The sequence below is a fragment of the Leopardus geoffroyi genome, chromosome B4 (assembly GCF_018350155.1).
Source record: "Leopardus geoffroyi isolate Oge1 chromosome B4, O.geoffroyi_Oge1_pat1.0, whole genome shotgun sequence".
In the NCBI taxonomy this organism is placed as follows: domain Eukaryota; kingdom Metazoa; phylum Chordata; class Mammalia; order Carnivora; family Felidae; genus Leopardus; species Leopardus geoffroyi.
In genome coordinates, this window is record NC_059341.1 from 83,062,304 (window position 1) to 83,076,393 (window position 14,090).

A 14,090-nucleotide genomic window follows, 5' to 3' on the forward strand; every position below is an offset into this window, starting at 1 on the left:
CAGGTTCTGAGTATTTATTTCAGTTAATGGTAGTTTCCAAGGGAGGACTGAGAAAAGATAGGCATTGCTGTCCACCCTCGGCAAATCACAGCATCACATAAGAGTACTCAGACCTGCTGCTGCCCACTGAGGAGGGGCCTGTTCTCACCAATGGGGCAAGAGCGGAAGACCCTGGGCAGCCGCAGCCAGTGGGTGCTACCACGTGGCAGCTGGGGAAGGGGGAGGGCTGAGCCCTGCTTCAGAAGTCTTCGCCTGATTTGGGAGAAAAAGAAGAAACTGATTAGCAATGGACAAGGGAAACCTACCTGTGCTTCTTCAAAAAAGAGGACACACCCATATCCCAAGTTTACTGGGCCTTGACCCAAGGCCCCTCCCCTTCTCACCAACAGGGTTCATCCTATCTTGTTTTTATGGTAACCTCTGTCCATTCCTCTCTCACACTACAAGCTTCAGTGCTTTGAGGACCTTGGCACTCCAGGCCTGGGGATCTGCCCTTCTCACAGGTAGAGGACTCAGTTCACCCAGTTTCCTCCACTCTTGATATTACTAATAACAACTGTCATCAGTATCATCATTTATTGCACTCTCGCTTCAGAACTGGGTGCTTTACCACCATTGTCTCTAATCCTGACAACAGCCCCATAGGGCAGGTATTAGTTTTCCTATTTTTCAGAGGCTCAGAGACATTAAGCTACTTTCCCAAGGTCCCACCAGCAAGACTGCAGCCTGGGTCTGTTTAACTTCCAAGTCTGGGCTCTTCCCTGGATACCAGGCTTCTTCAAAAAAAGTGGTGGTTCCCTCTCCTCTTGAGGAAGAATGAGTGGTGGTAATAAGGGATAAGGAGGTGTGAGCTAGATGGTGGGGCCCTCACCTATATATCAGAGATACAAGCACCATAGCCATCAACACCAGCAAGATGCCCACGAACAGGGGAGCCTGTCCAAGGCCTGCTTCTCGACCTATGAACAGAATCCCAGGCACAGTTTCCGTCAGTGTCTGCTCCCTACCAGATAGCCTCTTCCTGTTCCCCCCTTCTCCCTACTTCTTGTCCAAGTACATACCGGGCATTACAAGCTGGGTGCTGACCATCGCCAGGCTGTTAGCATCAGCCAAAGACACATTGAGGCAGTAGGTCCCTGAGCCACCCTTCAGTGCTTGGTGCAAAACTAGCTGGCAGGCTGGGCTGGGTGGCACAGGCTGACATAGCCGCTGGGCAGGGGGCTGGCACCCTGGAGATGAGATGTCCATACAGGCTTCCTTGGGCAGCCTGCGAAAGGTGTCAGCTTAGGTCAGGGCAACTGGGAGGGAACATTAGACACCAGAGAGCGGGCAACAGTCAACCCAAGAGTTTTCAGGATAACCAGTGGGACACTCACCCGCCTTGGCAAGACACGGTCAGCTCAAATGCATCTCCTTCGCTGGATGGCACAGCCTGCAGGATCTCAGCACTCTCAATACCCTCTGCAAAGTTGCGAGATTTTAAGTCTGGGTACAATGTGGGATTCCTCTACCAGGCCTCCCCAAAGGCCCACAGACAGGAAAGCCCTAGGGCTACTTCCCCAATCCCATCCTCATGCCTTCAAAATAAAAACCCTGGGATCTGGATATTCTTGTCCAGGTGAGTAACTCCTTCCAAGGTATGCTTCCACTGGTCAGTCTTAGGCGGTACACACCTCCCTCCACCAGCCCCCAAAGTAGTCAAGACTCACGGACAATGTCCAGGGTGAGAGAAAAGGAGCCATATCGATACAGCACACAATCCAGGGGGGTTTGTCGCTTCACCAGGATTAAGGTAGCTGCACCATCTGGCAGGGGGCTCTGGGAGCCTGGCAGGAGAGGATTGAAGAGGCAAAGTCAAGAGACAAATGACTCACCTGGAAGTAGAGGCCACGCAAGCGTTTTTCCAGGTACAGCCAGAGCTATTGCACCCAGGCTAGGCATCAGGCAAGGCCTGGAAAATCTCATTTTACAGATAAGGAAACTGAAGCCCCAGAGGAGGAACAAGCACCCCAGAGCCACACAATTAGGAGTAGCACTGGAGTTTTAAGAAACCCCAAATGCTTATCATACTCCATACTGTGCTGGGTCCTGATCTAGACACTCGACAAAAGTTAACTCTTCCACGTGCCACCAGGTCATTCCTACCTTTTCAGTGTTCCTACCACAATTTCAGGTTGACCTGCTTTGGGAAAGGAATCCAGGGGTGGTAAGTGGTGCCAGAATCTAAGACGGAATCCTATGCATTTATACTTGCACAGAAAGAGATACAAATTACTATGTAAATGACCACAGTCTGTTCCCTGGCAGAAGCCTCAGGGAACAGCTCTCCTGAGACACAGAGAAGCAACAAGCTCTCTCCCAGTGGCCGAGGGGCAGACCCTGGTTTTCTTAACTCCAGATGGATTCCATGTTCTTAAGAGGGACTTGAGGGCTTAATAACAGTGAGAGCTCTGATGAAACTCCATTGCTAAGCAAAGGATTGGGTAACATCTGGGGCCTGGGTAAGTAGAGTAGCTCTTTAGAGTAGTGACAAATAACCCACCTCAATGAACCTCGTTCACACTGACCCTCTTACCTGTAATACCTTCTGTAGGCACGAATGGGCGGGCATCTGGACCCTCAGGCTCACGGGTGGGTACCTCTCCAGCTGTGGGCTCCACCAGCTCTCTAGTTGTTACCTGTACAACTGTGGTTCCAGAGGGCTCTGCGATTGCCACTTCAGGTGTTGTACGTATGGCCTCTGCAGTTGGCATCTCTACGGGTGTGGTATCTATGACCTCCGAGGTCGGCACCTGCTCAGTTGTAGTACCTATGTCCTCTGTGGTTGGCACCTGTACAGGTGTAGTGCCTGTGACCTCCGTGGTTGGCATCTTCACAGCTGTGGTTCCAGAAGGTTCTGCAGTTGGCACCTGACCAGATGTAGTACCTATGACTTCTGCAGTAGGCACTTGCCCAGCTGTGGTGCCAAGGGCCTCTGCTGTTGGCCCATGCCCATCTGTGGTGACTGGAACTGGGGAGGAGCCACAGGAAGTGAGAGGAATCGCAGCCTGTAACACCACTTGGGCAGTGACTGGGCCAGACTCTAAGTAAGTGTGAGTGACCACAAGTGCCCGAGAGATCAGGGTCCCAGTATCATCTCCGAAGTCCCAGGTGTAGGAGAGGTCGGCCCCAGACAAATAGCCACTGGGGTCATGCAGCCGGAGGGCAAAGGTCAGAGGATGATTTCTCAGGAAGTGCTTGTTCCCTCCATCCAAGGCCTGCAGCTGGGACACGCTCACAGAGAAGGGTACCTGGTCTGAGACAGGAGCCAGAAAAGGTGAGAACCAGACCTGGGCCGAGGGAACATTACACACCAACTAAACTCAAGCTGACTGGCCCTTCACTGACTCTAAGCCCCGCCTTCTTCTGTCCAGGTCTTCCTGGCTCTGCCCCTTTAAGGTTACATACCATTTCCTCTTTCCCCTCTCCCCTTACTGGTCAGGCCAACCCTCCCCATCTTTTACTGTTCTGTGACTTATTCCTTTGCCCATTCCTAAATCCTTACCAGTAATGGTGAAGGCTGAGCAGGAGTGAGCAAGGGGCACGTAGCTCTGGGACTCCCGGCGGTGGTAGACAGTCACTTCCATGGTATGTGTGCCCAGCATTGCCTTGCCTGTCACAATGCTCAGTCCCGACACTGGGCCCCCCAGAACTTGCCAGTACTGGCCTGAGGTTTTTGAAAAGAAAAGCAAGGGTCAGGGAGGTACTGATCCAAGGGAACTGAGGGGAAGGATTAGAGACAGGGCAGTACAGAAGGAAGGTCGAGAGAGATGTATTGAGTAGGGGTCAGGAAAGGAGTCCTAATGAGGGGTTCCATGGGATGGCACAACAATTCGGGAAGGGACCCCAGAAACAATATAGTAGAGAGAGTTGGAGCAGGCTATGTGCTACGGAAGAGGAAAGAACCATGGGCGCAATAAAGGTTAGGGAAATTCACAGCAAAACAAAAAGGGGATCAGGTAAGAATAGGTGAATCGAAGTGTGGATGACTCACCCCAGGTCTTCCAGACATAAACAAAGCTTCGTGTCTGAGACCCAGGGCCAGATGGGCAGGCCCTCCCATCAGGGAAGATGCAGGTATCATCAGGTACCTGGGGATACACTGGCTCTCCTCCCCACACCTGGCTCCCTGAAAGATCAATACAGAGTCACCCTCAAACCCTGGCATTCCCTTCTGTACACCAAAACTCCTCACATGGCTCCCAGAGAGGGGCTGTGGGAATACTCCTTAGCTACAAAGTACATTCCCCTTGGTATAACCCTTTTGGGTGGCAGCGGGAAGGATGGAAACTGGAATTAAAGATTCATATGTACTTAACGACAGACATAGGAAAGAAATTAGAAGGCCATATATCAAAATATTTAGAGTGGTTTGCTCTAGCTAGTAGGATAAAAACAAAAATAAGAGCCACCAGCTAACATTTTTTGAACCTTGCCTTAGCCTAGGGCAGGCATTATGCTAAATTCTTTATATACAATCACATTTTAATCCTTACAACAACTGTTCAAGTAGGTATCATCCCCATTCTACAGATAAGGGAACGGAAGTACAAAACAATTAAGTAACTTGCCCAGGGTCACATATTATTTACAAATTTAAATCCATGTCTGTCTAAATTCTAGGTCCCCTAGGTCTTCTGCCCGCAATTTTGCATGCTATGTATTTTTTTTCTTTTTTCTTTATCTGTGTTTAAAATTTTTTTCTACAACGAATATTATAGAATATGTATATAATTTATTTTTTTAAGAAAAGTAGAAAGGAAGGGAATACTTTTTGAGCTCACTGGGGACACCAGGGAATCTGAGCCCTTAGAGTAAGGTCCTAGAGCAGAGAGGTACTCACCATTGATGATGGTGTTGTTGGCCCAGATGACCTGCCCATCTGGCAGCACCTTTTGGCTTTCAGGGAAGTGCAGGGCGATAGAGAAGGAGGCATTTGCCCCGACCAGTGTAGGGCCATCATTACTGACCTTCAAGGACACCTGGCCACCTGGGAAGGACAGCTGCATTAGCTGAGACTCCTTGTTTTTTTCTCCCCTTATACCTTTCCTCTTCCTATCTTCCCAAGCTCCATTCAACCCAGTTCTTGCTCCTCTACCCACACCCTGCCCTCCCTGGAAATTGCTAAGTTCCCACCTCTCCAGCAATCAGGCCCCTGGATTTCTGTCCACTCTGGATACAGCTGCCTGTTCCAGGGTTTTGTTGTGAGCGGCCTTGAGACACCCAGCCAGTCCTGGTCTCTGGGTCCTAAAAAGAAGGTACAGTGAAGGTCCTAGGATCACGCCTCAGTCCCGTGTCAGGGAATAGCACTGTCCCATGTCACCCTACTCACTCTCACATTCAAAGTGCATCTTAATTTACTGAACACCCACAATGTACCAGGCACTGTAATAGGTACAAAGGACTTAAGGAACGAATAAGACACGGGCACCTGGGTGGCTCAGTCGGTTAAGCATCCGACTTTGGCTTGGATCATGATCTCACGGTTTGTGAGTTCAAGCCCTGTGTGGGGATCTGTGCTGACAGTTCAGAGCCTGGAGCCTGCTTCAGATTCTGTCTCCCTCTCTCTCTGCCCCTCCCCTGCACATGTTCTATCTCTCACTCTCTCAAAAACAAATAAACATTAAAAAGCAAGAACAAAACCAAAAACAAACAAGACATGACCCTGAAGGGATTCAAGGTAAAGTATTGGAAATAGATACATCCATAAATGATAATAATTGAAGGCACTGTTCAATATGAGTCACTGTAGACATTCACAAAGTACAACAAAATGACAGATGAAAAAGATTAGTTCCACTCTGGTGAATTGGGAAAGACCATCGGCTTGATGAGTTGGCCTGTGGGATAGAACACTCTGGGCAGAAGGACCAGCATGAGCAGATGCATGGAGGCATGTTAGCATGAGGCATGACAGGGACTACCAGTGTGGTTGATGAACACTGTAAGAGATGAGGCCAAGAAAACAAGTGGAGGCCCTGAATGCCAAGCAAAGGAGTTTGGCTTTTATTCTGTAGACAAGGCCATGGCAGAAGATTTTGTGTCATTGACATATAATTCCCATGCCAAAAAATTCACCCTTCAGAAGCTTTTTTAATATGATCAGATCTGTATTTTAGAAGGATCATTATAGCAAGCAATGTAGAGGATGGATCAGAGGCAGGCAGAGGTTGGGAGTGAGGACCAAGCAGACAAAATTATTATAACTGACCAAGAGAAAGGTCTGAGAAAAAGGGGTATGAGGGATCTACATATACCTCACCCAGATACAAAAACTATCCTTTTTCTATCCTTTGTTATTGTTGTTTATTTATTTGTTGGCTAAAGTATTTAGAAGTAAATCCCAGACATCTTGTTATTTTAACCCTACAATTTCAGTATATATCTGTAAAAAATATGAACATTTTCTTGAATCAGCACAATGTCATTTCACACTGGACACAATTATCAAACCCAATTCATATAAAATTTCATGAATATCTAACATGTCTTATGATTTAAAAAACTCAATATCTAAAAAGTAAGCACAATCTTTTTAAGAGGGTCAGGTGGACAAGTATGAACAGAATGTTTCCAAAATACAGTTAGGAGCATAGTAAAAGAAAAAGACTTGAAACTACAGCACAAATGAGGGAAGTCAGATGAAGGAGAAGCTCCTAGAAGTCTGTGAGACCAGGGATCTAGAGAAAGAAAGGGGAGACTGGGACATGATATCTATATTTTAGCACAGGAGAAACTATCTTTGCTCCATTTCTAATGTGTACTGGATACCTAGCTGAGTCTGCTTGGGGAGGGGAGATCTGGAATCATTTCATAGAGCATCCTACCACTAGAGCAAGAGAATCATAAGATGCCCCATTCTTTCTTCATTCCCAACCCTCCCTCCTCAGAGCAGCACGGGACATTCCAGACCCTCTCACCACCCACACCCCCACCCCTTGCTCCTGTCACGAGGCCTCAATCCCCCAGAGCCCTTTCATGTGATGCTCAGCTGAGACCCCTCTGCCTGTCTCTTCCAGCCCCAGAACAAAAGCCTGAGCTATGTTCACCCATCCCCATCTCAAAGAGGGGAGGTGGTACCTTCTTACTTTTTCAATCCAATACCACATTCTCTCACTTCTCACTTCAAATACCCTATCCCAGGTACCTAAGTCATTGCCTAAAAGAGTCTCCCACTCATTTCGCTTTTGAAGCCCCTACTTGGACTCACTGCCCTAGGGGCCTCAGGATTAGGGCTACAAAGACCCACTATCCTTGTGCCCTTACAAGCAGATGGCATTATTCTCAGGCTCAGTCCCAGATCTCCACATAGGGAGGGAGCTCAGATGCCCATGTCCTCACTAACTCAAATGGGTGGGAGAAGCCTGAGATATTGCTGGTATCTCCCATAAAGAGGGGAAAAACCAGAGCAGGTGTGCAACCCCAAATTCACACTTGTTCATGGCAATACTCCCCACACTCACCTTCTGTAACCCCCACAGCTAGAAGAGCACTCATCATAACCACATGGAGAAGGCATTTTCTCAGCACCAGATGCATCCTGTTCTTTCTTCCAGCAACCAAAGGCGCTGGGGGGCTGGGGCAAGCCCCTATATAGGAGAGGGGTGCTCATTTGCATAGCCCTTCCTCCTCTCCATCCAGAGGAGTCTTGGGAGGGGCAGGAGGATGGAGAAAGGCAGAACTGACAAGGGATCCTGGTCCCTGAACATCCCGCTACTCAACCAGTTTCTAGTTTCACTGGGTCGCTCTCTTCTTGACTGGGAAAGAATTGACTGAAGGGCAGGTGCATAACATGTACCTAACACATACGATTCACCATAGGAGAGTGAATCAATCTGTTTTTGTTTTTTTAATCAAATCAGGAAATCTTTCAAAAAAACAAAGACCCTGCATCCCAAAAGAGAGAGTATAGAATAGACAGAGGGCGGAGGCAACTGCATCTCCGGGGCCCAGAAAACCCGTACAATGAGATTCCCAATTTCCTGCTTTTCAAAGGAGGCTCCCTGGGCCAGGTGGAATTTAATCTTAGGGAGAGACACATTTTCCCTACAGGTGGTGAAACGGCGAATTAGAGATCAGGAAATCCCTACAGATTCAGGACACAGGTAGGAAACGCGAGTCCAACTTGGAAAAAGACATTTTGCTTCCCCACAGAGGCAGAAACTTAAGTATCCTCGTTAATAAACTTGCGTGAGGTGGGGTCATTTGCTGCAGCTAGGCGCGCTAGGCTCGCCCCCCGCCGCTCTGACGTTAACCAATAGGAAGGGCCGGGGGCGGAGCTAGGGAAACGCGGGAAGGAGGGGCGGGGCCTCTGGTGGCGGTAGGGAACTGGAGGGGAGGCGGCAACATTGTTTCAAGTTGGACAAATTGACAAGAGCGAGAAATACACTGCGTTCCATCCCGACCTGGGGCCGCGGAGCTGGGCCCAGTTTTCCCCTCCTCCACCCCCCGAGAGTCGGGGCCCGCCATTTGCAGGTTTCCCAGGCCCCCGCTCCAGGGCCGGGCTGACCCGACTCGCTAGCGCTTCATGGAGAACTTCCAAAAAGTGGAAAAGATCGGAGAGGGCACGTACGGAGTTGTGTACAAAGCCAAAAACAAGGTGACGGGAGAAGTGGTGGCGCTTAAAAAAATCCGCCTGGACACGTGAGTGGCCTCTGTACCCGGGACTCCTAACTCGGGAGCTCCTTGAGTGCCCCCTGCCCCCACCCCAACAGGCGGGTAGCAGTCCAAGGACCGGAAGGTGGCAGGGAGGGACTTCTTTTTAAGTGGAGAGGTGGGTTGGAGGACAGCGATGGGTTTCCCGGTGGAGAGTGTAGGGCACTTAGAATATATGGGAAACTTCCTCCCCAAAGTCGAGGGATGCCCCCAAATGTGCAATCAGAAAGACTCAGAAAGAGGAAGGAGGCCTCTGAGATGGGGTCCAGGACTCCCCGTGGAGTTGGGTTTTGTGGGAACCAGTGAAGAGCACCTTTCTGAATGAAGAGTCCTCCTGACTGCCCCAACCCCACCCTCATCTTAGAATTCTCTACCTCTTTCAAAAGAATGGCAGTTGAACCTCACTGGCCCTTCTAGGGAGGCTGGGTGCTGCTACTCCTATTTTTTTCCCTGTTTCCTTCTCTCTTCTTTACCTCCACCAGGAGGCTTTACTTACCTACCGCTGGGAAAAGAAGAATAATGACCTTAATATATCCCCTGTCCAGAGGCGAATTAACTCCTACAGCACCCTTTCTCTTCTCTCACTTCCCTAGGGGACGCTGGGGTGGTGTCTCATTGGGAAGAAAAGAATGACTGAGCTGGGGGAAAAGGAGTGTTTGTAACCACATTCCTATCTCTGCTTTCTCCACCTCTCCAAGTGAGACAGAGGGTGTACCCAGTACTGCTATACGAGAGATTTCTCTGCTTAAGGAGCTTAACCACCCTAACATTGTCAAGTAAGTATATCTGGGAGGTGTTCTGACAGTAAAGGAGGTGTTCTTGTCTGTGTAGCCTGGGTATTATTCTTGCTCACCTCCATCCCTGGACCTCCCTTCCCTAGGCTGCTGGATGTCATCCACACAGAAAACAAACTCTACCTAGTTTTTGAGTTTCTGCACCAGGATCTGAAGAAATTCATGGATGCCTCTGCTTTGACTGGCATTCCTCTTCCCCTCATCAAGGTAATCCTTCTCATTAACTCCTCCCCAGCATGGGCATGTTTTGGGGGGACTGAAGGCAGGCTGTGCAGACTGAGTGATGATCTGTGATCTTGGCTTCCTTCCCAGCCCTCATCCCCCTGCACACACAGACACAACACACACACCCCTTTCTTTTGTGGCTCTCCCACTGCTCATTATGTTTATTAACCCTAGGGCTGGGTAGGAGAATCAAAGAAGTTGAAACTCTAGTGAGTCAACTTCATAGCTCAGGTGGAAGGTCAGATGAAACTCAGATAAATGGGACTTGAGGGCACTTGGTAGGTTCCTCCAAGAAGCCCTTCCACCTGTTTGGTAGGAGAAATAGCCAGTGAGTTTCTGTTGTGTGTTTTAGGGCTGGGTTCTTTACTCCCCAAGTTATTTTCAATCTCTCAACAAACGTTTATTCAATGCACATTTATTGAACACCTTCAATGTATTAGGTACAGGATATGGAAAAGAGATGCAAAACTGAAGAAGAAGACCTGGTCCTTGTCTTCACTAGACTGATAGTCCAATGGCAGATACAGTTTATAAACATGTAATTATAATCTAATATAGTAAAAGGCTTTGGTAGAGCTTTGCAGGCACAGAGCAGATCTAGTAGCTCACTGTGGTAGAGAAAGTTTTCTCTCTCTCCTTTGTCAGAGCTATCTGTTCCAGCTGCTCCAGGGCCTAGCCTTCTGCCATTCTCATCGGGTTCTGCACCGAGACCTCAAACCTCAGAATCTGCTTATCAACGCAGAGGGGGCCATCAAGCTAGCAGACTTTGGACTAGCCAGAGCCTTTGGAGTACCCGTTCGTACTTACACCCATGAGGTGAGACCCTCTCTGCATTTCTTCTCTGAACTTCCTGGGAGGTGTTAACAAGAACATTCACAAAATTTTAAACATCTCTGGCCAGCAGTTTCTCTCTCACTACACGGAAAGTATCTCTGGCACTCCAAGAGGTTTTAGAGTATGCACCAAGTTCCAGTTGTGGGGCTAACTGGGCTTTGATAGATGCCAAGCCAGGAGAGCTGGATGGCACACTATTAAAATTATGAGCACTTTTCTCAAGTTTTCCAGGAAGGTTGTAAATTCTGGGTTCAGAAAATATGGTCCCCAGAGACTAACTCTGGTCTAAGAAGTTGTATGTAGTCATCTATACTTAGGGGAAGTCAGAAAGATGGGAAAGATGGAGGGAGAGAGGCTGCTTGTTAACAGGCTGAGAGTTAGCAGAGTAACACTGAAGAGCTGAGATATGGGAATCACCATGCCCCACGCACCGCCCTTCCCCTTCCTGCTCTTGTCCCCAGGTGGTGACCCTGTGGTACCGAGCACCTGAAATCCTTCTGGGCTGCAAGTACTACTCCACAGCTGTAGATATCTGGAGCCTGGGCTGCATCTTTGCTGAGATGGTACGGAGGCAAGCCCGAGTTCCACCCAGCTCACTCCCCCACATTCAAGAACAACAGAACTGTTTCTTGGCCTAGACTCATGGCCATTCTATATTATCACAGGGTTCCTTCTCTAGGGTAGCGCCAAGGTGGGTAGGGGGAAAGGATAGAACTGTTGTCCCTGATGTCAACCACAATGTTAGTATATCCTCAAACAGCCTTAGCATCCAATACACATCTCTTATACCCGAATTGAGCGAAATTATTTCTGCAGCTGTTTTTAGCCTACATATACTTGGGAGAATGAGTACCAATTTAGTGCCTCCTTCATTTGGCCTGTAGACCTTCTTGTAGGGTTCCAGGATTATGGTGAAGTCAACTATGTTCACCTTATTCATACTTTTATTTAAACTGCAGGCTTAAATCATGTCCTCCCCAACCTCTGGCTTTTCAGTTTGAAAGATCCCTGAGGCCCAGACTTTTCTGGGAGCTCTCATTTTCTTTAATACAACAGTGGAGTGGGCTGAGTTTTCAAATCAAATCAGCAATTTGTTTTATGGTCCTTTATCTGGGTTGTAACTGGGAGCTTGGAGACCATTAACCTATATATAAAATGTGCATTTATCCCCCAGTACATTACCTTACAATTGCCCATATTCCTCTCTCAATTCATCAAAAAATATTTGTTAAGCACCTAGTGTGTACCCAGCACCATGCTAGGTGCTGTGGGGAACACAGAAGAAATGGAAGACACAGTCTCTGCCCGCTGTGCTCCTATCTAGAAGTGGCTGCATCACAAGGAGGGGGGATGACCGCAGTGTCTACCCCACACCCCGTGAGTGGCTTGGGATCCCTTTGCTACATGTCAGTGGCACCCCAGACATTCACCCCCTCCCAGCCCCACCCAGCCTTGGGGATCTGCAAAGGCATGGTTGGGGGAAGGAAGGAGGGGGCGAGGAGACAGATGAAGGGACTTCATTGTCTCAGGCTCTGTGTGACTGACCCCATGAAAGGCCCTGGGGAGGGAGTCATGGGGCCCTCCTGACCTTCCACTGCCTGTGGGAACCTCCGGTGCACAGGGAGCAGCTTTGACTGACATCAGTGCGGGTCTTGGCCTTTTCTCTTTACCCATTTTCAGGTGACCCGCCGAGCCCTATTTCCTGGAGATTCTGAAATCGACCAACTCTTCCGGATCTTCCGGACTCTGGGGACCCCAGATGAAGTGGTTTGGCCAGGAGTTACTTCTATGCCTGATTATAAGCCGAGTTTCCCCAAGTGGGCCCGGCAAGATTTTAGCAAAGTTGTTCCTCCCTTGGATGAAGATGGACGGAGCTTGCTGTCGGTGAGAGTTGGGGGTGGGCACCCATTTCCTCTCATTTACTCCCCCAGGGCAGGTTTTTTTCCAGGATGTAGGAAGGATGAGACCCTGGACTCTGGGTCTTGGCATTTCCTTAGTCCCTGCTTCTCTCTCCCTGTTGGCACACCCATTCAGATGTAGGGAGGAGGGAATTGGGAACCCTGCTTGGGTAAAAGGAATTCTGCTTTCCTGATTTCTCGGAACACCTGCTGCCCATTTAGTCCAATGTCACATCACTGAAGTCAGCATACATCTTTCCCTCCAGCAAATGCTGCACTACGACCCCAACAAGCGGATTTCGGCAAAGGCAGCTCTGGCTCACCCTTTCTTCCAGGATGTGACCAAGCCAGTGCCCCACCTTCGACTCTGATGTCCTACCCCAGTCTCACCCTCTCCTCCAGTGGGGGCCTGATCTGCCTTGGCCCTGGGCTATTTGCCCTCTGATCTTGTCTGGCTGCCTTAACACCTCCCCCTCTTAGCCAGCCAACTCTGAGGATATAAGGGGTGGAGAAGAGAAATAGGTGAAAATGAAAGGAAGCTTCAGTATTAGATGCACTTAAGTCCCTCCACCACCCTCTCCCCCTCTTCTTAGTCATTGCTGAGGAGGGCTGGTATTTAAAAAGAAAAGAAAAGACTGCCCTCCACATAGGACTTGCCATCCCAATCTCTGAAAGCCCTGAAAATTATTATTTCCTGTGTTCCGGATGACAGACACCCCAAGCCTCGCCTCGGCCACTGCGTTTATAAGGTCAACTGATAGCAGAGAACCTAAGTTGGGACTTTAGAAAACCAAGCAAAACAAAACAGAGGGAGGGGCCTGTTTTAAAGAATTAGGTTAAAAAATAGATCCAACCAGTTTATACCCTAATTTTAGTGTTTCATCTCACCTAACAGTCTGGGACACTCAAGACTCCCAGTCTCTGCAGTCTTGATGAGACTGCAGTAGAAACAATTGCCCCTAGTCCCTCTATCTGTCCCAACTATGGGCAAGAGGTATCTGGGAGGCTCTAGGACAGGGATTGTACTTCACCGTGGCCTTATGGGGCAAGTAAAAGTTGTCTGAATTTTTCTCTTCCTTTTAAGACTCTTGGTTCTTCACATGCCAGGTCCCATCTTCCTCTGAAGGCTACCCCCGTAGGAGTGGAAGTTAGGGTTTAGACATCATTTTGAAAATGCTGACACTTTTTTAGGGCTGTGACTGAGGGCATTGGGAAAACTTTTTTCTTTAAAAGAAGGATGAACAATTATATTTATATTTCAGGTTATAGTGTTTTTTAAGTGGGAATGGGTGGATTTGTTGCCATGTGCACCTTGGGGTTTTGTAATGCAAATGTTTTAAAAAAAGTATTTTTTTTTCTTTCTTTGATGTTTGTCTCCCTTCTCCCACCTCTTGTCTTCGAGTGTTCATGCTATTAACATTATTTGTAATTTAGTTTGTGATTCATTAAAAACAAAAGTTCCTAGTTTTATAGTTCATCTCTTTCCTCCTTTACTTAGGTGTATTTATTTACACAAAGAATGATGTGTGAGAGAGAATATGAATGTGTATATGTGATAGTTGGTTTCAGAGCTCCCCTCTTCCTAATCTCTGTGCAGGGCTATCCACCTCACCCCATCACCCCAGTTTAGCTTCTATTATGCAAT

At 48.3% G+C, this 14,090-nt stretch overlaps 2 protein-coding genes across 5 annotated transcripts; one reads left to right on the plus strand and one right to left on the minus strand.

Moving 5' to 3' along the window:
* PMEL (premelanosome protein) lies at window positions 1-7,629 on the minus strand. 2 transcript variants are annotated; one of them, XM_045464485.1, is made up of 11 exons: window positions 7,503-7,629; window positions 5,176-5,286; window positions 4,883-5,029; window positions 4,034-4,168; window positions 3,545-3,706; window positions 2,576-3,295; window positions 1,710-1,826; window positions 1,377-1,461; window positions 1,062-1,267; window positions 872-959; window positions 1-252 (listed from the first exon to the last, which is right to left on the minus strand). In XM_045464485.1, the coding sequence occupies exons 1-11, from the start codon at window positions 7,576-7,578 to the stop codon at window positions 108-110; spliced, it is 1,992 nt and encodes a 663-aa protein (XP_045320441.1). In that variant the 5' UTR covers window positions 7,579-7,629; the 3' UTR covers window positions 1-107. The 2 variants fall into 2 exon arrangements, with proteins under 2 accessions (XP_045320441.1, XP_045320442.1); XM_045464486.1 differs by lacking the exon at window positions 872-959 and having other exon boundaries at window positions 120-252.
* Window positions 7,630-8,326: 697 nt separating this feature from the next.
* On the plus strand, window positions 8,327-13,909 carry CDK2 (cyclin dependent kinase 2). Of its 3 annotated transcripts, XM_045464506.1 has the most exons (8): window positions 8,327-8,682; window positions 9,393-9,470; window positions 9,575-9,695; window positions 10,359-10,529; window positions 11,009-11,110; window positions 11,781-11,924; window positions 12,228-12,431; window positions 12,712-13,909. In XM_045464506.1, the coding sequence occupies exons 1-8, from the start codon at window positions 8,567-8,569 to the stop codon at window positions 12,814-12,816; spliced, it is 1,041 nt and encodes a 346-aa protein (XP_045320462.1). In that variant the 5' UTR covers window positions 8,327-8,566; the 3' UTR covers window positions 12,817-13,909. The 3 variants fall into 3 exon arrangements, with proteins under 3 accessions (XP_045320462.1, XP_045320463.1, XP_045320464.1); XM_045464507.1 differs by lacking the exon at window positions 11,781-11,924; XM_045464508.1 differs by lacking the exons at window positions 11,009-11,110; window positions 11,781-11,924.
* Window positions 13,910-14,090: the final 181 nt, after the last annotated feature.